Source organism: Trichomycterus rosablanca, chromosome 21, assembly GCF_030014385.1.
Source record: "Trichomycterus rosablanca isolate fTriRos1 chromosome 21, fTriRos1.hap1, whole genome shotgun sequence".
In the NCBI taxonomy this organism is placed as follows: domain Eukaryota; kingdom Metazoa; phylum Chordata; class Actinopteri; order Siluriformes; family Trichomycteridae; genus Trichomycterus; species Trichomycterus rosablanca.
Window position 1 is genome coordinate 20712805 of NC_086008.1, and position 27122 is coordinate 20739926.

The 27122-nt window shown below is 44.0% G+C and overlaps 2 protein-coding genes across 3 annotated transcripts; both read right to left on the reverse strand.

Moving 5' to 3' along the window:
• Positions 1–863: 863 nt before the first annotated feature.
• mfsd3 (major facilitator superfamily domain containing 3) lies at positions 864–17317 on the reverse strand. The gene is made up of 6 exons (XM_063018202.1): positions 17243–17317; positions 12888–13630; positions 9740–9887; positions 7457–7557; positions 6139–6248; positions 864–3249 (listed from the first exon to the last, which is right to left on the reverse strand). Exons 2-6 carry the CDS (start codon positions 13576–13578, stop codon positions 3046–3048), a joined length of 1254 nt encoding a protein of 417 aa, XP_062874272.1. The 5' UTR covers positions 13579–13630; positions 17243–17317; the 3' UTR covers positions 864–3045.
• A 1079-nt stretch (positions 17318–18396) lies between these two features.
• On the reverse strand, positions 18397–26808 carry anxa1a (annexin A1a). 2 transcript variants are annotated; one of them, XM_063018203.1, is made up of 13 exons: positions 26778–26808; positions 24747–24818; positions 22942–23026; positions 22287–22381; positions 21403–21516; positions 20793–20883; positions 20545–20624; positions 20401–20457; positions 20232–20325; positions 19896–19991; positions 19469–19527; positions 19134–19256; positions 18397–18640 (listed from the first exon to the last, which is right to left on the reverse strand). In XM_063018203.1, exons 2-13 carry the CDS (start codon positions 24804–24806, stop codon positions 18581–18583), a joined length of 1014 nt encoding a protein of 337 aa, XP_062874273.1. In that variant the 5' UTR covers positions 24807–24818; positions 26778–26808; the 3' UTR covers positions 18397–18580. The 2 variants fall into 2 exon arrangements, with proteins under 2 accessions (XP_062874273.1, XP_062874274.1); XM_063018204.1 differs by having other exon boundaries at positions 22942–23017; positions 26778–26804.
• Positions 26809–27122: the final 314 nt, after the last annotated feature.

Sequence of the window (27122 nt, forward strand, 5' to 3'; positions counted from 1 at the left end):
ACGGGCAGCGCAGATCCCCCGTCTCAGCTGGAGAACGCTTCCCAATTTCAGCCCCACAGTCAGGGGTCTCCGTCTCATCAACACCACAGGACAGAACCGCCACCCAGCGCCTGGCATCAACCTACACATCATTTCCACCAGGACACCAGTTCCTCTCTCAACGGGAAATGAATCAGAACTACGGCTCTGGTTTCACAAGAACTCAGCCGCCTGTACATTCGATAGGTAAAGGGCCTTGTTCAGGGGCCCAAAAGTGGCGGTGGTGGGACTCGATCTGGCAACCTTCTAATTATTCATTTAGTTTTTTTTTTTTTTGCTTTGTTTTCCAATTTGCCTTCCAATTTAGTGAGCTGCAATTATAGGTTAAGGGCCTTGTTCAGGGGCCCTAAAGTGGCCGTGGTAGGGCTTAAGGCTTGATCTGGCAACCTTCTGATTACTTATTTATTTACATATTTCAATTTAGTCATATCCAATCACCTTATTGCATTTCGCTCCATCTCTACCGCTGCTGACCTGCACTCCTGACTGAAGAGGGTCGGGACTAACACACGCCCCCTCCGACACACGTGCAGTGGCCGACCGCTTCTTTTCACCTGCACCACGAGTTCATATGGAGATCAGTATCGCGTACGGAGAGTCACGCACTGATCTCCGGTATCCCCCGTCTCTGTGCAGCACCATCGATCAGCCAGCAGAGGTCGTAACTGCAGCAGTTAGTGATGAGGAATCCATACGGCATTCGACCCGACGGAAGAGCCAATCATTGTCGGTTTAGGCGCCCAGCCTGCCGGGAGCAGAGCTGAAAACTTGTAACAAAAACATGCAATAAATATAAACATAAATAAAAACATAAACAAGGATGATTTTCAGTCCAGTAGCAGGTTTATTCATGTCGTTTGTGCAAAGGCGTTGCTGGTATATCAGACTGTGCATTATGGTGCCTACAGTGATTGGAAAGAAATGATATAAGAACCAAAACAGCACAGTTTAGTCTTAAACAGTGACCCGACATGACCAAAAGTATGTGGACACTCAAACCATACATCTTTGTTTAATGTTATTTTTTGAGGTTTTTACTGGAAGACTTTTCACAGGTTTGGAACCTGGCTGCAGGGATCTACTCCCTCTCGGTGAGTGCTGTATCATCTCCTCCACCGTACTTCACAGCTGGAACCGTGCTAAGCAAATGTGCTCCGAACACATTTCACATTTTGGATTCGATCCTGTACGGACGGTCGCTTTACTGCTCCGGGGTCCAACACGGGTGTGCTTTACTCCCTCCCAGCCAGCCAGGATATGAAACTGCACATGGTGATCTCCATCTGAGATCCATATAAACACGCATTGTGCTGACTCTAATAGTGACCGAAAGAGCCGAATCTGGTAGACTCGTCCACGTACGTTTGGAAATGCAGGGTGTTCCTCGTACGGTCCCTCAAAGGTCATTCGAGTTCAATAAAACAGAATTCAGTCATGTGACATCCAGATGATAAATAAAAAACATTCATGTTATCAAAGTAAACAATAAAACTGATATTGCGGGTCTGTCTGAGAACCTAGCGATCACCCTACACTCCTGAGAAGAGGGCGTGTCTAAATTCTTTGATACTTTAAATGCTGCCTTAATTCTGAGTGATAATCTGCCTAAATAATGAGGTAAGTAGTGCGTCTAAATAATCTGCCTTATGAGTTTGATGCTTATTAGAATAGAATCCTCTCTACTGAGGCAGCTCAGCAGCTCACCAGGTTCTCAGACAGACGTAGGAAATGTAAGAACACGTGATAAACAAACATTTATAAAATATAGTAAATGTTATTGCACTCTTGCATAGATGTTCACATCCAAATTATGCTACATCCATCACTGGATTTACAGATTTTACATCGGCTGGCGCGACTAAAGCAACACAAAAAGCTTCGACTTCAAATTCAAATTTTGACACTTTTTGAGGACCATCGAATGAACGTTAACAACCGAAACCTGAATTCAGAGCCACGCTGTGAGCGATAACGCGAACATCAGACGTCGACAGAAAGACAAACAATCGTTAACTGAAAAACGTCAATTAAACGCTAAATGTAAATTTTAACTGCAATTTCCGTCTGCAACTGACTGACTTTCAACTTTAGAGCGGAGCTGAGACTGTTAATGCGGATATTAAACCAGGAAGAGACAGGCCCGTTTCCTTAAATAAGAAATCATTGAATGATTTGCCAATAACCTCTTAATAAATGCTAGTCCGGCGGGAGAAAACGAACTTAATTGAAAAGCCGAGCCGAGTTGAGCTGAGCCTGTTAGTGCTGATATAAGATGTCCAATTTCTGTTCCGGTGTTTGAAGCATGATTAGCATGTTGGCTATCCAAGCTAGATCCACGTTATTTATGTTATTTTGGACGACCAGGAATAATCTGTGTGTGGGGAGGCTGCGTTTCATTCGGAGAACGCTAACAGAGCTAGCTAAATGGAAGCTAACAGAGCTAGCTTTGACATCGCCCACCGTTTAAATGGTTTAACTTGTTAAACTGGTTTAGTCTGGTGGTTTTCGCTGTGAATCTTGCGAGGTGGCGTCTTGTGCTTTGCGGTAGCGTGGCTGTACGACATGCTGTTGCTACTTTAGCTTAGCGGCTGTCGAAATTTCGACCTGGGGTCAGATGTACCGAGGGGGTTTTCAAGTCATTCGGCTACGTTTGGCACCAAAAAAAACAAACCCGAAGCTGAACGCGGTAACTCTACACAATAAAGCTTTTTCGCATATCTGTGGCCTTCGCACTGTTTATTTATTGCAAATGTGTTTCTTCGCTCCTGAACTGCATGTGACCCTTGATCCGAGACAACTGTTCATCATTTTTGCTCTTTTAGAGCAACAGGTTGGCTTAAAAAAGTACAATTTGTGCGATTAGCTACAGCTTTAGCAAGTTAAACGTTGCCAGATGCAACAAAAATTGTGGCGGCGTGAGCGCGCACCCAGTATTGCATCGTATCACATCACGTTACCTCTGTACATCCTTTCACACACACACACACACACACACACACTGGCGCTTCACTGCGGCTGTTCCTTCAGCTGTTCCTTCAGCACGCCCGTCTCCATGGCTCTCCACACGTGCAGAGCGCTGGTGGAGGTGAGGAAGAGGAAGAGCAGGAAGGCGATGGGGAAGCCCACCGCGTCCACGATGCCCCCGGCCAGGGCGCTGAAGCTCAGCTTCCCCAGAACCTCCAGCGTGGCCAAGAAACTGTAGTGAGTCGCCTGGAACGCACACAGGAGCAAAGTTAGAGGGCGTGGCCAAATAGCGTGCGACTTATTCCCCGCCTCGGCCTACTAACCAAAGTCCTTACACAGAATCAAAGACCCCGCCCTCTTTTATAGTACGGTCTTTTCCCACCCAGCAGACTTCAGTGGCCGATATTGTCTGCTGCACTGTCTGCACTGCTGATCGTGCCCTCTAGGGGGCGCCCAGCCGACCAATAGCAGAGCTGAGCTAATTTAAGTAAAAGGCATCGGAAGCACAAAGATTCGAAGCTCCAGATTCGAGCAGGTGACACCATCGCCGCTGTGAAACATGGTGGTGGTAGCATCACATGCTGATGAAAGAAAATGAACCCTCACCAATAGTGAGCCTCTGGAAATATCACCTGGACGACTTGCCGGTAAAGCTCCTCATTTAATGAAGTGATGATGTCACAATTGGGTATCATCATGAAACGAGCATTACGAAAGGTTCACTTGTTTACGGGCGAGGTCGGGTCGAGGTTCGCCCCCTTGCCAAATACCGCATGAGCAAACAGTCCGACAGATTACGAACTACCGGTAAGTTTTTTAATGCACATTTGCAAGAAATGTACCGTTTTTGCCATCTACAGTCCACCACGTGATGCTACCACCACCACGTTTCACAGCGCCGATGGGGTCACCTGCTCGAACCTGGGACCCGGTGCTTGAACATTCGGTGGCATCCACCGGCTTTGTCAGAGTGAGTGTTGGTGTGTAACTTCAGCCCTCTGCAGGCCTGACCAAGGCAACGTAGCTGGGTTTCCTTTTCATGCACATTTGCAGGAATTACCCTGGTTTTGCCATCTACAGTCCATAACATTATTGAAAGATACAGAAAATTAGGAGAAATATCTGTGTGTAAAGGGCAAGGCCTGAAAAACAATATTAATATTAATTTTTAATATAACCACATGGGCTCAGGAATACCTGGAAGGCTCTTGTCTGAAAACGAATCATCGCTAAAGGTCAAAATCGTTCCTCTGTCCCACATTTTTAAAACTTGGTTTGTCCATTGGACAGCAAACGTCCAGAAAAGAGCTTCCGGCCGAACTTCCCTCGTTCACTCTCACCACGATTAAGACTCCAGTGAAGCACTTTTATTCCCTCAGACATGTTTAAGGTGTTCGGTTTCCCTCTCCAGAGCTCCTCACAAGCACTCGCGTATCCGTATCGGCTTACGGTTACATAATACCGCCTTAACAATACGGACGCGCTGACATCCGAACGCACGACTGGCTACAGTAGATGCAACATTCACTATGTGGACAAAAGCTCGTCCCGTCCCAAATACTATGACTGTTAATAAGGAGCCTCCAGATTTTGGGAGAAGATTCTGGACCGTGTGTGGGTATTTGTGCCCTTTTATGGGAACTGGGAACTGGAAATTCGGAAGCATCGTATTACTGGGTGTGGGTAAAATGAGGAGCGTCCACATACTTTTGCTTGGGGTCAGTGTCCCGCCCGAGGACGAAAGACGAGGGCTCATGTTCTTGCTGAAAAGCGGCTCAGTCGTGTGACGCTACCACCACCATGTTTCACAGTCGGTGTGTCACTTCAGCCTTCTGGTTGGGTGACCATGTTTAGAACACAGATCTGACCTAGGCAACGTGGTTGTATTTTCTTTTTGTTTTTTCCGACAGTATGAGGAGCTTTACCAGTAAGTCTTAAGAGGCGCACTCTCGGCAAGGGCTTATTTCCTTGCTGTAAAGCGGCTTAGTCACGTGACCCTACCACCACCACGTTTCACAGCGGCGATGGTGTCACCTGCTCGAATCTGGGACGTCCGGGAACACTCGGCGGCATCCACAGGCTTCGTCAGAGCGAGAGTCGGTGCGTCACTTCAGCCTTCTGGTTGGGTGACCATGTTTAGAATGCAGGCCATGGGTAATCTAACGGAACCAGGCGCACCCTACGGTGCAGTGTTCACATATTCCAGGAATGCTAGACCCCTATAAAGACCAGGATGGCCTCCGTGGTCACCACATTGGAACCTCACAGACTTCCGCAAGATCGTACCATAGACCCTCAGGTCTCCGATATTAACGGAAGCCAAAAACACACCCTTTTTGAGGCGATTGATGGGCAGCGATGAGGCGGGTACAAAGCCATGAGCCCCTTTCATCCCTCTTGATGTGCGGATCTGAAAGGCGGGCGGAAGCGCCGAGCTCTCAGCGTGGCGTCGACGACTGACACTCCAACCGCTCGGTGACGTCCTGACACCGGATTTGACAGACAGGTGAGAGCGGCTGGGACGGATCCGCCAGCAGACAGACAGAACGAAGGGAGTCCTGACGCAAGTCGGCTGTCAGCGCTGACAGACAGCTCGGGATGTTCCATCCGTTTGAAGACGTTTTTCGACACCGAGGCGAGGTGACAAACAAAATAATTTCGTTTCTTGTATTTGGATGTTGGGAGGAATCGACTTTCTTGAGACTTTTGAAGCAGACACCACCGAAACCATTGGTGGGGCGTCTTCAGCGAGAGATGACAAACCGTCTCTTTGTTTTGTACTTTATATGCCTCATCAATGCCTGTCACTCATCCCAAAAATTTAAATTTTATTAAAACTAGCAAGCTACAATTGAAGCCGTCCAAAGGTTTCTTCAGAAGAACATCTTCAGTTCTTTGAGGGATCCTTCAATCGTCTTTGAATCTGGCGGCCCATAGAAGGAGCTTGACAACGTTCTGTTCATCAAACGTTTCTGGAATGCAGGAACATCATCCGGAATAAGAAGTGTGGATTATTTGCGCCACTTGGCAAATCAAACTATTCCAGTCGTTTCTCACGCGGACGAGGAGGGACTAGAACCGGAACCCTTGAGTTCTCATGTCATTTGTCTGTAAATGTCTGGAACCTGGTGGTACCTGGATGCTCTCCTCGGCCCTCTGCGTGCAGTGCATCATACAGGTGAAGGTCAGGGTGGTGATCAGACCTGCGATGAAGTGCTGCGTGCTCAGGCTCAACACCGCCATACCTGAGAAAGAGCAAACACACGCAAACACACACACACACACACACACACACACACACACAGACACAGGGACTCTTATCACAGGTCCAGGAACTTCTGTCCAGCCAAGTCGTCAATAATAACAACCTGAGACAAGAGTTGAATCATCAGAAAGGGCGTCCGAATACTTCTGGAATTCCATTCCTCCGCCTAATGAAGAGCTCTCCAGCAACCACAGACAGGCATTCATTCAATATTCAAAAATCAGAAATGATACTCGCGGGGAAGCACGAGCGGAGATTTGTTCGCTTCCCGAGTGTTGAGAGCGACGGAGGGACGCGGAGGAAGACGGAGACGGAAACGAGGCTGCTGACAAAAACAGCCAGACTACAAAGCCGCGACTTCACGGGGAGCAAAGGCGTAAAAAAACATAAAAGCGAGTCGACTCGGATACGAGCCGCCGCCGTTTCTCTTTTTATTTCCATTAAATAAACATCCAAAAAACCACAAAAGAACGAGAGAGAGAGAGAGAGAGAGAGAGAGAGAGAGTGTGAGAGAGCGGCAGGAGTCGGGATGGTGGTTATTCATTTATCAAAGCGAACAGCGAGGACGCTCAAACGAAAACGCCGTCGACTTCGCGATGGAAACGGCGCAGGCAGAAATTCGGTACGATCCCCCTCCGTGGCCCGGCTGAGCGCAGGCGGTTACCGGGAGAGCCGAACGTCGGCTCTGATATTGAACGTCGACATTGGGGACGAATCCTTTCTCAAAAAGTCACGCTCGACGTTTACACCCTCTCCCCTTTACACACTGGAGGAAAGTTGTAGAACCTCTAAACAGAGTGCCTGTGAGCAAGTCGAATGAAGAAGAACGGAAGTGTCCATGGTGCCCACACGATATATGGGAAAGGAGTAAAGTCCTAGAACCTGTTAAAAGAGCGCCTGTGGGCGGAGCATGCCCGATATATGGGGGTAGAAAGTTCTAGAAACTGTATATTGTTCCAGACAACATATACACAATAAATACTAAGTACAGCCAAAAGTATGTGGACACCCCTCCTAATGATCAAACTCAGGTGTTTTAGCCACTCCCATCATGAACAGGTCTGCTGTGGCCTGCGCTGAGCCCTGACCTCCACACAGACAGTGACTGGAGGTGAGGATCAAACCCAGGTTGCTGCAATGCACCCACTCTACCAGCTAAACCACTGTGTGTGTGTGTGTGTGTGTTACCTTTCATGAGAGATGAGGGTTCCAGCACGGTGAGGAGAGAGCACTGGAAAACCATGCTGACGGTCCGGACCACGAACACGCGCCTCATCAGTGCACCCATACTGGAAACAAACACAGTTCAAAAAGTTCCAACCAATCAAAAGTGAAGGATAGCGGTGGGTCAGTAAAGAATAGCGGTGGGTCAGTAAAGGATAGCGGTGGGTCAGTAAAGGATAGCGGTGGGTCAGTAAAGAATAGCGGTGGGTCAGTAAAGGACAGCGGTGGGTCAGGAGTGTCAAGGCAGGAACAACCTGGACTAGGGCTTCACTGTGCACAACGCGAGTTGAGATGTATTGGAATGTCGACAGTGAGTCACTTTACACTCATTTTGGATGAGCACAAGACGGCATCATTGATTCAGCGTTAGGCGTTTAAGAGCCTCCCGGTGAGCTCAGCTCCACGACCTAATCAATAACAAAACAAAGCGTGGGCTGATTAGACGCCACACACACACACACACACACACACACACACACACACACACATACATACACACACACACACTATTATCCCCTAGTGCCAATCAGACCCCAGTGGACCCTGTCAATCATGGACACACACACACACACACCCTCTGGCACAGACACAATACTGGAAGTGTGAGAGCATTTGATGTGAAGCATCAGTGTCTGTGTCACAACACTTTGGGGAAGGCCCCTGCACCCCTGGGAACAAAGCAAGGTCCACAACGACATGCTGATCTAATGAGCCCTGACCTCAACCCTGCTCAGTTTTGGGATGAATCGGAAAGTCAACTACGAACCAGCTCTCGGCACCGGTGAAGGTACCACAACCGAACGCGGAGTTCTGTGTCCGGAAGGTTCCGAGTCCCGCCCCGTCCGGCACCACTCACACGCTGTGAGAAAGATGGAGTCAGGAACAAATCACTTCTCACTTCCCGACACACACTCTCTCACAGGACTCACACCTCCCTCCTAACAGCAGCGCTTCCATCTCCCATCACACGGGGGAGGCGCCCGGGAGGCCCGGTACACGTGGATCCCATCCAGGCTTGAACAGACTAGTCGGACGTTTCCGTTTCCGGCGGGTGCAGAGGCTCGGGGCGCGGATACAACATCTGCATGTGAACCGATACCGGCGCAGACTGTACAGAATCATTCTCCACTTCAAGGCGATTTTTGGTAATAAAAATTATAATAAAATAGTAATAAAAGTCATAAACATTATAATAAAAGTCATAAAAATTATAATAAACTTGTAATAAAAGTCATAAAAATTATCATAAAGTAGTAATAAAATGATAATAAGAATTATAATAAAATAGTAATAAAATGATAATAAAAATTATACTAAAATTGTAATAAAAATAGTAATAAAATTGTAAAAATTATTGTAAAAAAATTGTAAAAAAATTGTAATAACAATTATAATAAAATAGCAATAAAAATTTAAATTAAATAGTAATACAAATTCTAGTAATAAAATAGTGATAAAAAATTATAATACAATAGAAATACAATAGAAATAAAATAGTAACAAAAATTGTAATACAAATAATAATAAAATAGTAATAAAAATCATAATGGTAATACGAATTGTAATAAAAATGGTATTAGTCATTAGTCAACAAAAATAAAATACAAAAATACAAAATAACACCTAAAACAATATTAAAAGTGCAAAATCACATAAAAATAAATGTATAAATTAAATATATAAAATAATGTGATAAAAGCTCTTAAAATTCAATTAATAAATCGTCTTATTTACATGACATTTTGAAGCCGTAAGTTCCAGAGTTCCGCCACAGGGTGGCGCTGTTTCACTGCAGTTCATTAAACTTGTGTTTGCTTTGAATTTGCTTTGTTTTGTTCACGTATTTAACAAATAAAAGTGTAAAACCACATAAAAAATATATAAAATAATCTGATTTATAAAAATCATTTAAAAGTTGTTTTCTTATTTTCCTTCATGTCGTCGTATCCAGTTCCCGATTGTAAATCTGCTGCTGTTTGTATGATCTCCTATATGATAAAAATGAGTAGGTTCTCCTCACGCCCCCTCTGCTAGCCATATCGCGTACGGAGAGCCACTTTAAGCTCCATCTGACCCCCCTCCACCCTCACTCGTGCAGTAGCAGTCGTGTTCCGCAACACTCCGCCCACTTCCCCTCTCTACACACACCCAAATACGTCTGTTTAGCTCCAGGTCAGGCCGGTAGCACCACCGAGATATAAAATAAGAACATACAATTATGCCTGAACGAGCGGCGGGGACTCGTACCTGTACTTGGAGAGCAGGAATCCGCCCAGGGAGGAGCCGCAGATGGAGAAGGCCATGGCGACCACGCCGTTCCACAGGCCCAGCTCCCGCGCCGTCATGTGATGGTCCAGCAGGAAGAGGGGGAACATGGTGATGGCGCCCTGCTCGCCTGAACACAAACAGATCGTCATGACAAAACTGTGTTGAATGCCTGCCAACAGTATAGGGAGGGCCCTTTCCTGTTGGAAGCAAGACTGATTAAACAGAGCTCTGATTTTACACTATTCTTCGCCTAATGAATGGGCACAAATTCCCACAAATACACTCCAGAAAGCCATATTTATGCATCTGCTTTTGAAACAGGAGGTCCAGCAAACTCATATGCAGGTGTCCACATACTTCTGGAACTATTTTGGTGGGGTCAAACACAGTCAGCTGACCAAACTGACCAATTCAAATCGAATCCCGGACACGTGTTGTTTACGAGACGAGCTGATCTGCGAGCGGAAGAGTGTCGGTTCAGCCCGTCTATTATTTAAACGCCGCCGTCATCATTTATGCAGCCCGTCTGCCGTGACTGACAGCTCGGAGACCGCCGCCGAGCGCGCGGGGAGGCGTCCGGGGGTCCCCCGGATAGAACCGCCGAACGCAACAAAAAACGGAAAGCGGAATCAAAAACAGAGCTAATCAGAGACGCGCGGAGTTCCTGACAGCGCCACGCCGACTCTTTTTGACTGTCAGGCGTCAGCGGCGAGGCTTCGCGGCGGATCGTTCGAGACAGACGAAGCGAACGCCGCAAAGGATCCAGACGGCTGCGAAAAACGCGAACAAAGGCGGGAGTTTGTTTCTCGTCTCTTATTTTGTTTTTTGTTTTTTTGGTTTGTACACGTTCGGGGAGCCGGCGTCTGTGTTTCCGTCTCTTCTCCGAACGCTCGTGGCTTGTCGCGTTTTCAGATCCCGCCTTGTTGTTCTCGCTTTGAAAACTTTTCAGCCTGTGACAGCGACAAGAACGATTTTATTTATTCTTTTTATTGTAGTTTCATACAACATCTAATCAGTCACTCGGCGTGGTGACGCAGACACTGAAAAACACGCTATCGGCGGGTCTGTGTGCGACCCCGTGCCTGAACCTCTGGGATGAATTAGAATCCCGAATGCTCCTTTGACCGGCTGCCCCTTGTCAATAATAGATTCAAGCTCCTGTTGGACCCCTGAGCAAGGCCCTGACTGAAGGCGTCTGCCGAATGTGGTTCCACCGAGAAACCAGTCCACCACAGTGCTCAGGTCTGTCTAGACGTCCAGCCGGTCGACAGCTGAGATTTAAACCCGGGTAGAATCTCAGCACTGGTGAGCGAGCTCAATTTGATCTAAAATCATTCGATGCACTAACAGGCCGCCAGGAAACGCAGGGGGGTGGAGGGAGGGGGAGCGATTACTTTTTCACACCCCTCGCCCCGTCCCAAAATCTGTCTCTCTCTCTCTCTCTCTCTCTCTCTCAGCTGGACTTTTCTCACGGACAATCCACAGCTGGTATCATCAGTGCCCGATCGATCCCTGCACAGACAGAAACGAGCGCTCGTGTGCACTACATGGTCAAAAGTATGTGGACACCTGAATATTGGTCTGTCATTCCTAACCCACACCCCTCCTGAGGCTATAACAGCCTCTTTTGTAAGGGCATATCACCAGATTACAGCTCAGAGGTGTTGGACGAGATGGACTGGCTCACAACTGACGTCCCGATTCTACTATACGTAGTATATGTTGACCGAACTGACCCAAATTCCCACAGACGCACTCCAAAATCCTATTTAAAAATGTCCTAGGGTGGGGTAAGGTCCAATGAGCTCATGGTGAATTGTTTACATACTTTTGGCCAGCAGTTGTTGTGAGACAGCACTGGGGAATAATAGTGGTGTCCATGTATGTTAGCCAATACATGGCCAAAAATACGTGGACGCCTTTCTCATTCATTTACATTTACACTTTCGGCATTTAGCGGACGATTTGATCCAAAGTGACTTACAGTACTGAGACGGTATATTGTCTAAGCAATTGAGGGTTAAGGGCCTTGCTCAAGGGCCCAACTGTGGCAACCTGGCAGTGTAGGGCTTGAACTCGCGACCTTCTGATTACTAGCCCAGTACCTTAACCACTAGGATACAACTGCCCCATTCATTCATGAGTTCAGGAGTTTACGTCATCAGTTTAAGGAAGGTCCTGTCTTGTGTCCAGCTTGACCACACAGAGCCCTGACCTCAAGCTGGCCGAACACCACTGGGACGTATTGGAACGTCAAACTTTTTGGACGAAATGAGCACAAATTCCCATAGATCTTTGAAGCTGCAAACAGGAGGAGCTCTGTATTCATGATTACAATTATGAACCAGCTCATGGTCAGGTGTCCACATACTTTTGGCCGAATATAAGTCAGATATGAAAAGGTCGTGAGTCATTTCACCTCAGAGTTGCGTTTTAATAATCAAAGTCAAATGAAAGGAAACACCGCCATCTAGCGGTGAACGAGGGAATAATGTGCAGGCGTTATTCCTTTCATAACCGCTAGATGGCGGTGTTTCCATTCATTTTATATTGATCATTTAAACGCAAAAGTACACGGCAAAAGTATGTGGACACACTTTCTAACGGCAGGGTTCGGATCTTTCAGATACACATACTGCTAGGTGAGTGAAATCAGTAATAAAATAAATAAATAATATGCTTACAACGTAAAACAGTTTGGGGAATTCTCTTTCCTGTTTCAGGCATGACTGACCTCAAGCTGATTGAAAACCTCTGGGATGAATTGGAATCCCGAATGCTCTTTTGATTGGCTGTTCTTTCTCAATAACAGAAACAGGTTCAAGCCCCACAATCATGACCTCCAGGGTGCAACTGTTGGACCCCTGTGACTTAAAGCGTCTAAAAGCTACTAAAAATGTCTGTTAAATATGGTAATTGTTAACCAATCTGGCCCAAATTCCCACAGGAGCATTCCAAAATCATATTTTAAAAAGTCCTGGGGTGGAGTGGGGTCTAATGAGCGTATGGTGAAATGTCCACATACTTTTGGCCAGTAGTTGTGATGCAACACTGAGAAATAAGATGCTGGTAGCATGGCCCTGCAGTCTGATCAGGATTTATAGACAAATAAATGCTGCCCACTCACCTAGCTTATACGTCAGCACGTACAGCATGGTCCACGGCGTCCCCGGCACGGCCATCAGCTTCCGCAGAACTGCCCACGGCTTCGTCCCGTCCCTTGACGCCCTCCTGGCCTCGCCCGGCGGCCGGCCCACCTCGCCGTCGAGCACGAGCGCGCCGCACACGAACAGCGTCATCCCTCCGTACACACACGCCAACAGAGTGAACGTCCACGCCCACCCCACCACGTCGATGACAGCCAGCAGGCCTCCGCCGGCGAACACGGAGCCGGCCTTGTACCCCACCACCTGCGCCGTGTTGCCCAGGCCCAGCTCGGAGGCGCCACGCAGCAGCCTGACGGCCGTCCCGTCCACCGCCACGTCCTGCACCGACGCCAGCACGTTCATGGCCAGCAGCACCCCCGCCACTCCCACCTGCTGGGACTCGGGAGACAGCGTGGCGCCCGCCAGGCACACCAGCGCCAGCCCGCCCACCGTCGTGGCCAGCCAGAGGCGCTTGGTGCCCGCGCGGTCCACCAGGGGCGCCCACAGCACCTTCAGCACCCAGGGAAAGTAGAGGATCTTGGCCAGGGAGATTCGGGTGAGCGAATGGCCGGCGTTGCGCAGGTAGACCGGCAGCAGCGAGGACTGCAGGCCGTACGGGATCCCCTGCACGAAGTAGAGGAGCCCGAGGAACATCAGCTTATCGTTCATCATAGCAGGAGGAGGAGGAAGAGGGTGTGGTACAGGTTCAGCTCATGGTCCTGTCCTGGAGAGATATACACAGAGTGAGTGAGTGAGTGAGTGAGTGGAAATGATTCACTCATTTACTGAATCATTTATAAATGATTCATTTAATTTAATATACAAAGTGCTACTGAATGGTAAGCTTAACTCCAGTTAAGGAGTGCATTACACTTATGAATGAATGAACGAATGAATGTATGAAGTGACTTAATTTAGGCAGTAAATAGAAGTGTTACTGAAGATCAGTTTAGTGAATTAACAGGGAAGCACTGAATGATGGAATGAATCAATGAGTGAATGAATGAATAGTGTTCCTGAAAAACAGTAGATTTTACAGCAGCAAGTAGAAACACATTAGATGAATGAATGAATGAAATCTGATTTCAGGTATGAAACAGTATAGAAAAGTGTTACTCAGGGATGATGAGTTGTACTGCACTGAGCAGTGGTATAGTGGATGAATGCATGAATAAAAATAAAATACGGTCGCTGAGTTGTACTCCTAAGTAATATAAAGGGAATATTCACTCATTCATTCAATGTACAAACATCATACAAAATGTTCGTGACAGTGAGCTGTAGTGCAGTTAGTAATACTATAATAAATGAATAAATAAATGAATGTATGAATGTATGTATAGACCGTTTCAGAGCGGTAGAGAGAACAGAGTGGCGACACTCCCATAGGGAACCGTTGGAAAGGGGGCGGGACATATTTTCTGCGCAGCTTCCGGGTTGTGGAGCTCTGTATAGTTCCAAACAACCCATAGAGCCCCATTCATTTCCACTACTTATCAAACATTTTTAGCTGTATGTTGCTTTGTTTTAAAAAAATTATGAATTTAATGTCATTAATATACTTAATACTGTTATTGTTTAGCATTTGCTCAGCACTAAATGTTACATGTTTATCTTAATTAATAGGTATAACCCAATTTAGCTTAGTCAGTTAAGCTTAATTAATGACACACGAGTCTTTTCACCTAAAATGAGTTGATTAATCAAGAGTCTTGTTACAGAAATGATCATAAAACATTAGAACCACAATAAATCATTATACTTTTACTTTCATACTTAAGTACATTTGAAGGTAAATTTAGTTTAGTACTTTAGTGGAGGTAAAGAGTATTTTTACTTTTACTACTACTTTTACTGGAGTAATATGTTACCTTGGATATCTCTACTTTAACTCAACTAAATGGTTTGTGTACCTTGTCCACCACTTACATTAGACAAAATGAACTAGTGCATATTCATAATGAATTCATTAATGTATTACATGTAGGAATCAATTATTAATCACTCATGAAATAAGAGATGAATGAATGCTTTTTCATGTACCTGCACTATAATGTTTTTGGTACGGTAATGTGTTTATCAATCTGTTCATTCAGTGCAGGTAAACCTTATGAATCCAGCACATGACTTAGTGTTTAGCAAAAATGATTATTATTATGAATCCTCAGGAAAGTGAAGGGAGATTAGTTTATGCAAAAAACAAAACATAAAAAACTTTAATGTCTATACTGTATATTGTCTCTACTACTTAATGATATCGCATTATGTAATGTATGCTATTATAATGTACTGTGTGTTAACAAGAACGACCTATTAACAAGTCATTATAAACATCAATCTTCCACTTTATATACCAAATTGACATTAAAGCAGATGCAGTAAATGTAAACGCAGTTGAAAATACCCAGAAATTGTACAAATGTTTATTATTTGCCGTTTAATATTTCATTTACTGCTGCCTGTCCCATTTGAGAACATGACAGCGCCGGGTTTGTTTGGAACTATTGAGGGTTACATGAACCACGTGACCGCGTAGCGGCGAGATCAAGGAGTGTCGCAACTCTCTCTATCTACGGCTCTGGACCGTTTCAAATGAATATTCATGAGTCCAGGAAGTGACGTTGATGTTCCTAAGACGCTTCCGCTTGGTGGTAAACAGCGCTCAGAACAACAGTGATTGAGCACAACTGCTTCAATTCTTTTGCGCTAGTTCAGTTGTGATTTACTGACAGTATGTCTAAATTAAAGTTAGGACCGTGTTGTTCGGTTGTCGGATGTTCCCTCAGGCCAGGTACAAACTTGCTTTCAGAAATTAAGGTGAACAGATTTCCAAAAGACCACGCACAGCGAAACGCTTGGATTGCTGCTGTAAATAGAGCCGGCTGGATACCCACCATCAACTCTTATAATAAATGTAATATATATTATTTCATAATAAAATATTGTGAACAAATGTACTCACTTAAACGCTGTTCTCTTGGTGTCTTGTCCCTGACGTTTAGCTTAAGTGTATTAAAATATGCAGGCGCTTAATATTTGTATTAATAGAACAGAATAAACATAAACCTAACATAAGCCTTAAAAAGTTTACATTTTCCTGAGAATACGATGTAAAAGCCATAACTTTATAGGACTATATTTTGGGGAAACGTCACTATATGGAATTATATTAACGGCTTAATTAGCTGTAATAATTAGCTTAGCTTAATTATTAAATGACACACAGACCTGTAAAGAAACATGGTTCTACTTTTGTAATACAAAAAGTAAATAAACTATTTATGAGTACATTGTGCTTACTGTAAAATATTTCATGTATTTCCAGTTAGGCTATAAAAAAATCGTTTTAGCATTAGCTAATATGTTCTAATTCAGATGAGAAGTAATTCACTGTGGTTTGTCATATTTTTATCATATTATAACGGCTCTTAACTCAACAGACACAAAAGGGGAGATGACACAATAATGATTTTAATAATTAATTGTATGCGTCCAAACTGCGGTATGCTTTCACTGCCTCTCTGGTGTAAACACACTCCGTTTCAACAGGGTAGTGATACACGTCTGGGTATGTTACCTCAGGCAAACGTTTTAGGTCAGCGGAAAAACACTTCTTAAATTCTCCTCAAAAGGGTCTGGTAAAGATACTTGATGATCTATCATTCATTTCTGCTAATATCGCGTTTGTTCCGCGTTCGGGAGACTCGAAAAGTACGAGCTCGTCATGTTGACAGCTGGATGGATGTTTAAAAGTGGCGCTACCGGAAAGGCGAAAGGAACAGACATGCGCAGTAGCGTTGTTATTGTTTACCCTCATTGAAACGGTCTATATATGTATGTATGAATGAATGTATGTATGAATGTATGTATGTATGAATGAATGATGTATGAATGAATGAATGTATCTATGAATGAATGAATGAATGTATCTATGAATGAATGAATGTATGAATGAATGAATGAATGTATGAATGAATGAATGTATCTATGAATGAATGAATGAATGAATGTATGAATGAATGAACGAATGTATGAAGTGACTAAATTCAGGTAGAAAATCGAACTGTTACTGAAGGTCAGTGGGTTCAGTGAAATAACAGGGAAGCACTGAATAATGAAATGAATGAATAACGGAATGAATGGATGAATGGGATGGATGAACTGTCAGATCTCTCAGCACTAAACAGTCAGTATCAGATCCACTGATCCTGTAGCAGCTACAGCACTCAGTTCTGAATCTTCCGCTCATCTGCGAATTGTAAACAATCTGAGACAGACAATCATCACACATTATAAACGCGTGAATACTGAATGAATGAGTGAGGAATTGATTTACTGGTTGAAGTGCTGATCGCGCTTTTCTCCTCTCACTGCGGCACCAGCGTCTCCTCCAGCAGCTCTTCAACCTTCTGCATTTCCGTGTTGACTTCTTTCCCCACCTGTTTTCAGGTAGGTCCCGCCTCCTGTGCTGGGAGCGCGCTGATTGGACGGATACACAAGTCCTTCAACCGTTGCTTCAATCATAATCTACGAATCTATTTTTGATGTTTTTTGCACTCGGAAAAATCTAAAATGAATAAAAACTTCAGTTTATGCATCTGTGGGGTTTCATTTTGCTTTCATTTAGCTTTGACGTGGTTTTTGAGATTATTTCTGAGGTAAATCAAACGCGTTAGCCTTCTGCGAGTTTGAATTCCAAACGGCTTCTAGCAGCCTACTCATGTGCCCTACAAAGTGTGCAAAAATCATGGATTCCACTCACTATCTAGTGCACTATTTAAGCTAATTGAGGCGTTTAGGATTAGTCCTTCTTGTCCATAGCTTTAATACTAAAATATCTGTGTTCCATTAATATTTATCTTAATGTTGGTTTATCTAATGTTAACTTATGCTGATGTGTTTATCTATATGTTATTAAATTGGCCGTGTGTATGTGTGGTGTTTTCAAGTGTTCATGCTTAACCACACACAAGCCAGGTCACAGTATTCCATACATTAACATAAATAACAATAAGTAAATAAGCAGACAGAATCAGAACATGGTTTTGTTTACGGATCTTCATGTTCTTTATGGTGCTTTTACAACAGGGTTTGCAAGCATTCCCCAGATTTTTTAGACAAGCATGTCTAGCCAAGCATCCCAGACATCACACCCAGTCACGCCACCCTTGACTACTCCCACTGGCCTGCCTTCTTAAAATGGACTAAAGCAGGACAGCCTTTAATATGTTTAAGAATTTAAGTTCTTTTTTTTTTAAGTTTACTTCATGCTGTTTACTTCTCAAGTGTGCAGTTTATTCTAAGAACTTGAAGACTTGATTGCAATATGTGTCAAATGTAGATCACCCATGAGGTTCCAATTCTTCATTTTCAAACTATTTAAAATTGGAATTTGTGATCTGTATATTTTATAGTAGACAATTTAAGAGAACAGTGTTTAGTTTGTTTTACTGAGCAATATGTCTACACAAAAATATCTAGACAAAATAATACAAATCCAACAACCGTTTTTATTCTTGAAGCAAGAAAGCAAACAGACCAGACACACAGATAAGGCACTCATACATTTATATTTGTATGTGTCTCGGTTACATAGCTTCATTCTTTCAATGTGTTCCATGGCATAAAGTGTAAAGATCGATTTATTTCCAACTTCTTGAGAATTGCAGCAGTTTTACTCGTCGCTTCCGCACAAGGCCAGAAGAATCTTCTCGTAGTCGCCCTTGGTGTCGTCCTGAAAAAACACAAGATAAGCAATAAATGTCTCAATAACCAAAAAATTCTTGTAATAAAACTGCATTAACAGCTTTATCATGGAGAGGACACCACTGCGCTAGTCCACTGAAGATCATCATAGTCTTATTCTTGTTATTAGTGTATTTTTGAGATGTTGGAGGAATCTGGAGGAATCTTGCTCCAGGCAAGGAATAAGTCCACTAGACTCTACATCTGGGCAAACTGTGCTCAAGTGTGCATCCGGTGCCCACAACTTTACTCAAAATAAGGAACGTTGGGGGTAGCTGCCGAGAAAAGCGTTCAACCCTGGGAGCTGCGTTTTGAACTGGGAATGGAAAGCTGGAGTCTGCATTGGCCTTCAAGGAGTCTGCATTGGCCCCTCTACTGAACCCCAGTGGAAACGTCCTTACCATTCCAATATTTTATGACACCCACGTCACAACATACATTTGTCTGATGTTTATCAATGCAAAACAATCACCAGAACCTACCAGAATATCCTTGTACAGAGTCTTTCCATATTTCTTCTTGTACTCCTGCTTGATCAGCGCCATGTCGACCTCCGAGCGGCTCACCATGATGCGGGTCAGGATCTTCCCTTTGTACCCAGAGCCCTGCACTCAGATTAAACAAAGACACACATTCAGCCCTACTGACATTTAGCGGTGGATGGACTGCATCAATGTTTCTCAGCGCCAATCCTGAGGGCCCATAATTTCAGGGCCTTCATGGTCTGAATGAGGTGTGTTTGATAAACTTAACAGGGGCCCGTTGGGACTGAAGTTAAGAAACAGTGGCCCACAGAGCCTTAAAGACAAGTGCTTACCTTCATCGCAAGGTTGAGTTTTTCAGCAAAGTAGGCGGGTTTGCTTCCGGCGCATTTGACTAGAGGATACAAAAGAGTAAACATTATTTGACAAATTTAAACATTAAAAGTTAAACAAATTACAATCATTATGGTTTCTATCTATTAAATATGATCTATTAAAAAAGAAATACTTTATGCCTGTTTGCACATTGCAACACATCATTCTTAAATTTTCTTGTGCAAAAACAGGCGTGACCGGGAGCGGCAAACACAGCAAAAAAATTCAATCCATCACTTCAACTTTACACAATAAGGGTGCAGCCGCTTCCCATGGACCTTTTTTTTTGGTCTGGAATTGAACCAACCTCGCCTGTCAGACATCTATTATTCTACCACGATGCAAAGCTTAAAGGATTGGGTAGCAGGACAAGTTTGAATGTCTTACCGACGGCAACCAGGAGGTTCTCGATGTCTCCCTTGAGTTCCAGGTCGATGGCTTTGGCCACGTCCACCTTGCTGTACTTGGAATACATTTCAAAGACTGGAAGGCAAACAGGAAGAACCGTGTGGTTAGTCATGGACTGTAAAAATCAGCCTGTAAATCCTCAGAACTTCCCAAGAGGCTCGTACAGGTCAAGTGTTCACAACAACTGGACAATGTCTATTGTGCTAGCAGGCAGACATAAAAATGTTCAGTACACATTCATTCCAAATTACTCTTGGTGGTAATTCCTTAAAGAACATTTTTAACAAGATTTTATTCAGTTTTTTAATGAATTACCTTTGCGGAGGTGAGGAGCGCTCCTGTTGGTCAAAATGTCGATGAAAACTGCACAGTCGGTGCCTTTCCTCTTCTCTCCCGCCTCGTAAAGTGCCTAAAGCGACAGATACATCCCGCATAAGCACTTTGATACACGAGGGATCTTTAAAATGCTCAGTTATTCTCTTACCCTGGCATCCCTGTCTGCCTGATCCTCCTGCACGGTCCTGTCCTCGCTTCTGGTGCCCTACAAGAGAAGCAAAAAGATGATCGTTTGGTTTCACAGATTGAATGAAAACGTGCAGGATTCAACAGTGTTCAGAAGTGCACCCACCTTGCAGAGGGACAGAAGGCCGTTCCTGAAGTCTCCGCCCGTGTCGGACTTGATGTCGGCCTCCAGGTCCTTTTTGAAGGCTGCGGGAAATCGAACTCACTTTAGCTGCATATTTATAGTATTTATTTCTTCTAGCGTTGGTACCAGATCACTGAAGGTTCTACAGATATATATGGGATCACTTTTCCTTCCTTGTTAATAATCAGATTCTGTTTGAACAGCATACGATACCCTAAGGTCAGACTCACCCTCTTTGTAGGCGACCTTGATGTCTCTGATTTCCTTATTGCTCCTGGAGGCCAAGATCTCCACCAAGGTTTCCTCATCTGTACCCAAACCCTGAAGAAAGTGACAAAGCAAGAGAAACACTCACGACCGGATCAAAATGGAATGAATTTAAAAAGCTAGCACTGTGAACGTTATGCTGCAAGATGACTGGAGATGCAACAGCACCCCCTGCTGCACAGTCAAGGCACATGGACAAATGGTGGAGGAATACGGAGGACCTAGCGTGCTCCTGCGTACATCAGAGCTCTATGCGAGTAGGTGTATGCCCTCCCAGTCCAGGAAAGGGTGTCAAACAAGTCAAAACAGGGCAGAAGTCACCCAGTGGTTGAAGTATCGGACTAGTAATCAGAAGGTTGCCAGTTCAAGCACCTTCATTGCCAAGCTGCCACTGTTGGGCCCCTGAGCAAGACCCTCAATTACCCTTAAATTGTATTCAGTCAAAAGTGTAAGTCGCCTTGGCGTCTGCCAAATGCCACAAAAGTTGGACACATCTCATCCCAAAGCAAGATGAAATAGTCAGTAAAAATACACTTGCTGGCATGTAGAAATACGAATTCAAAGACGAAGTACCTTCATGGCACCTTTCAGCAGCTCGGCATCAAACTGCGCCGGAGTCTTGAGCATACCCAAAACCACCTCCTCCAGCTCACCACTCAGAGCCGCCTTCAGAGCTGCATCCAGAGGCTGCCGAAAAGAAAGAAACAGAGGGTAACTGAGACATGTTTTTAACCCATTTGAAAAGAAATGCCAAACTGTTTCATAAAATTGTGAACAGAAGCAACAAGCTGGCAATTAATGGAGCTCTGGCCAAAGTCAGTTCGGTTCTTTTTTTTCTTCTATTTTCTATTCCCCCCCCCCATTTTCTCCCCTAATCTAGCCATGTCCAATTACCCTGATTCCCTGATTGCATCCTCCACTGATTCAACCCTCCACCGCTGACTGAGGACGCTTCTCAACGGACAAACGCTCTCTCCGACACGTGCTCAGAACAGACTGCATTTTTCACCCGCACGAGTCGAGTTCATATATACCGGTCAGCACTGTGTATGGAGAGCCACACCCCGATCAGCATTATTTCTCAGCTCTGTGCAGGAGCCAATAATCAGCCAGCAGGGGTCGTAATCGCACCAGTTATGAGGACCCATGATCCGGCTTGCCTAACCGCCCAACCCAGACAGGTGGCAGAGCTGAGCTTTGATAGGATGTATTCGAAAACCCAACTCAGGTGTGCTAGCGTATTTTACCGCTGCGCCAACTGAGCGGCCTAAGTCAGTTTAGTTTTTGCACCAAAACACTTGTCCACACACTTTTGGTCATGTAATGTAATGATTTTTTGGTGGTGTAGTTCCAAAATGTTGACTGGTGCTGGAACGGACAGTCAAGCAAATTTTATATCATGTGCAACTTAAACCCTGCAAAGAGACCACTGTTCCATGTACTTTCTGAGATTTTACCTTTCCGCTGGCCTTCTGATAAGCGGCTTTGACCTGCTGGCGCTGCTCGTTGTTCCTCTTCACCAGAGACTGGATGATGGTGTCCTCGTCCACACCTTACGGAAACAGAACACGGACAACAGTTAACACGGTATGACCAAAAATTAGTAGACACCCGACTATCAGTTGGAAAGAAGGAGTCAAACTCAAATCAACTTTATTCTTTACATTTCTGGAAATGGTAACTGTGTCCATGTGCACCAAGTGAGGTCCATAGAGACATGGTGTAATGAGTTTGGTAAGAAGAAACTCTGGTGGCCTGTACAGAGCCCTGGCTTCAACACCTTTGGGAAGAATTAGAATGTCAACTGTAAGCCTGGCCTCCCATTTCTCACAGGGACACCCCACAATTCCGTAATACGCCTTTACAGAAGACTGGAGGCTGAAATATCCATTTGAATCCCAGTGGTTTTGGAATGGGACGCCCATTAAGATAATAATTTGGTGTCCATATACTTTTGGCCACATTGCGGTTGAGAACAGTACAGTGTAATGTGTGCACACAATGATTAGTTTATATAACGAGCCTACATTTGTTAGCTTAATGACTCAGAGTAAATTTACTCAGTCGTTATCGTGTTTGATTTCGTTTCTGTAGGTGGGAAAACGTCGTTACCTTTTGTTTTGATGGCTTTGTCCAGAACGGCTGCGTCCGAGCTGGCGTCAAACTGAGGGTACGCCGACACCGTTCCCTGAAACCCCTCAAAAACACAGACACAACGTGATTCAAACCGAGCATCACAGGAACGTTCCAGTAATTATTAAGTACAAATGACATTATTTTCCAATCGGCCTACAAGCAGTCGATTAGCTAAGATGTAAGTTTGCTCTATTGGTTTTGCACTAGAGATAACTGTGCTAATTCTGCTAACAAATAAAGGAATATTTTAGCTACCAGATTAACAATACAAACCCTGCATTCACGTTTAATAATAACGACGACAGTCAAATATTCCTTTCCTACGCAAAGTCGCAACAATGACGTTGAGCCCAGCGACACTGCAATTGACTCAGTTGGTGCAATAGTAAAACACACTAGTGCTGACATCTCAAACTCATGACACACCTACACAAACAACGGCTCGTCTATCGGGTTGGATGCCGGAGGGGATTCCTTATAACTAATGCAATATGCAATTATGCCCTCTGCTAGCTGATCGATGGCACTGCACAGCGACGGGGGATAACGGGAGTGCGTGACTCTCCATATGCAATACTGTTACGCTATACTCCATACGAACTTGTCTCTAGCAGGTGAAAAGAAGCAGTTGGCTACTCCACATGTGTCGGAGGGGATGTGTGTTCGTCACGGCTTTCCTCGGTCAGGAGTGGAGGTCAGCGGCAGCAAACTTTTTCTAGCTTTTATTTCAATATTGATATTATTTCATTATTAATATTTTTATCTAAGCAACACTGTTAAACCCAGGTCAGATTACACACGGTCGAATCAGGTTGAGACTGGAAGATTTCACTTAAAAATAAACAGTCCTTGTGGTCCATTAGCCACATTAGCCATGATTTAGCATTTAAGCTGTGGCTAACTTCAAAAATAAATCCTGGACCTTCCAGCTTGATAAGTGCCGTTTTAACTTTCCAAATTGTGCTTGGAGAGCATAAAAATTTATAAACGGTGAGTTTATTGTCTGGCTTGTTAACCTGAGGTGGCTGTTAGCAGGCTAAGTTAGCTGGGCAAACCTATATTTCTACAGTTGTGCTACTATTATTTCTAATGACTATTAAGTGACAGTAGTAGCAGTTGCTACAGGACCACGGCAGTCAAACCATTAGCTAAGCACATACTCGTGTTCATTATAAATAAAATAATAGATGAATAAATAAAAACAGAAGTGGTCTGTATTTAAAAATCTACTGTACATACAGCATATAAAAGTGAAATTTGACAGACAGAGCAGGACAGAAGCGGATCTATAAGACAGCTCAGTGGAGCAACATGCTAACAGATGCTAAAATTAATTAGCTGAGGGTCTCACAGATCTCAAAGTTGTGCTGCTGTGTGGAGCTGGAATTTTTCCTCCCCCAGCGAGTTAAATACGACTAAATTCAGACACAATCTAGTTTTAATAACATGTAGATTTACAGTTTATGATGCTACTGGCTAAATCACTATCTAGCACACTGTCTGGGACCCAGTCACCAAAACAGTTGGGATTATTCGCTTTAGACGAACAGTGGTGGTTCATCTAAGTACCCAAACAGTTAAAACTTTGTTTTTTCGGAGCAGACAAGCCCTCTTCTGAGTCATAAGTTTATAACTGAGTCAGAAATTCGCCCTGCCTCTCGAACCCCCACCCTTCCTCTCTCGTTCCTCCCTCCTTCGCTCTGATGTTCAGTTTTTCCATCCGTAGAAAAAAAGTTGTATTTTTTTTAGCCGTTCCTTCAGAAAAGGTTACAGGAACTTACAACGGCTTCGGGCGCGCCCAGATACATGGTCTGCTTGAGAAACTCGCTGATGAAAGCCATGATGGAAACGATCTGCAGGAAGAGAGTGAAATAATGAGCCGAAAGTATGTGGACACATAAAAAAAAGAAATAAATCACACAAAATATATACGTGGTACTATTTGGTTTTGTGATGAATGTATGTTTTAATGTTGCATTATCTACTTACTACGTACTCACACAGTATATAGCCTTGCTTGTACAAACAAACAACCTGATTCATCCTGGTCAGGGTCACAATAGATCCAGAGCAACCCTAATAAATCTGGGACATCACACATTCCTACATTCTGTATTTTTTAATGTCCGAGCCTCTTCCATTTACTGACAAATGTGAGGTGACAGAGTGAGGATTGAACCCGGAACCTGAGACCCTGGACCTGTGCAGCACTGGCACACTTGCTGTACCACCCTGATAGCCATCTACACAATAGATACAACATGTTTTATTAGCCCCACTAGAGGTTAGAATATTTTAGAATGATGCCAGGCATACCAGCACCCCCTTGTGAGGAAACTTCAGCCTGCAAAGTTGAAAAACGAACGGATTTTAATCTAAAAATACATACAGTAATTATTAGTGGATGTTTTTTTCTACCAGGTTAAACCATTTTGGTGAAAATTAAAGGTCACATCAGTGGTTTTGGAAGAAGAAACAATTATAAAAAAATTATAATAATAATAAAAATGAGCTCTTTGTTCCGGTCTGTGTCCCTGTCAAGGCCACGCCCCGAATACATTCTCGAATGCCTTTAAACATTATAAGAGGCAAGCAGAACACCTCCTTGTGCTGATTGGTTCCACAAGCCAGGAAAAATCAGAGACCAAGTCTCTGGGCAGAACTGAGCCAAAAAAATTCAGATTAAAATCACAGACGGCACCTTTAATGAAGTCTGGTTCCACCTGATAAGCCCTTTAATCAAAGGAATGTAGGATTATATATCAGCGTGTGGTTATTTCCATACAGAAAGCTCAAAGTATGATGCAGCACATTTTGCATCATCACAACCAGGGTCTAGGTGGGCCTGGAACCACCCAGAAAAACTTCAATAGAAGGCAGGGCACCACACACTCACACAGAAGCAGCTTCAAGCAGCCACTCCGGAGAACAGAGCATACAAAGGAAACTCATACTGACTTCTGGAGAACATACCAAACTCCTGACACTCAGTAACTGCATGTAAAAAGGGAGGATGCATGCTCCACCACCAAGCTGCCCCGCCCTAAATTGTATAAAACTATAATGACATATTTATTTCACCATTCAATTTCACTAACCGCTTCATCCCGATCAAGGCCCTGGTGGGTCCGGTGCCACCCGAAAACATTAGATGATACAAGAACTGTTATACTATATTTACTGTGTTGCCAAAGGTATGTAGGCACCGCCCAAATGATTGAGATCAGATGTTTCAGACACACCCTTCACTCTCTGGCTAAGTTAGAGGCTTCCAACTTTGTGCAACAGTTTAGGAAAGGTCCTGTTCCAACATGGACAAATCAAATGCAATAAAGATTAAAAAGTTAATCCTGGGGCGAGTTTGGTGCAGAAGAAACTAAATTTGCATGAGTACCACAGAACTTTGCTTGCAAGCCAGGGTTTTTTGAACACGAATTCCCACAGGTACGGTCCAAAATCCTGTGGAAAGACTTCACAGAACAGTCGGGTCCAACTGTATAACTATAATGATGGCTATGGTTTGGAACAGGATGTCCAAGAGGTTCATGGTTTGGTGTATAAAAGTAGTTTAAAGCTTAAAAAAGAACTACAGACCAGAATTTAAAACAATTTTAATGTGTTTTTGTCCTAAAAATACATAAATGCACCTATTTTTTTTTCTTTTAAAGTGACATGCACCAATAAAAAAGGGAAAAACGCTAAAAATCAAACAAATTGATGATCCTAACAAGCAGTGCATGATTTTAAAAAGGAAAAAACCAAACATTAAAGTGTCCACAAATAAAATAACTCAATCCGAGCTCTGTACCTACCTGGATGTGCGTCTGATAGAAGCGGAGACCCAAAAACTCGCACAAACACCCACTGTTTTATACACGCTGTGACGTAACCGGTGCTGCAAGTTTTTTGGTTGCCTGGATTTTTGTGTTTCAGTGGGCGTGGCCAAGCGGCTACACCGCAAAATCCAGGAAGTGTAAAAGCTAACGCTACACCACCACACCCAAAACCTCACTCAGGAACTAAGATTTTATTCTTTACTTTTCTTGACTGTCGCACAATGTGTTTTTATGACTTTGTGCCTTCAAAAAAAGTGTAAATAAAGTGAACAAAGTGTCAGCATATTAAAAATGTAAATATGTAAACGCTATATCAAATGC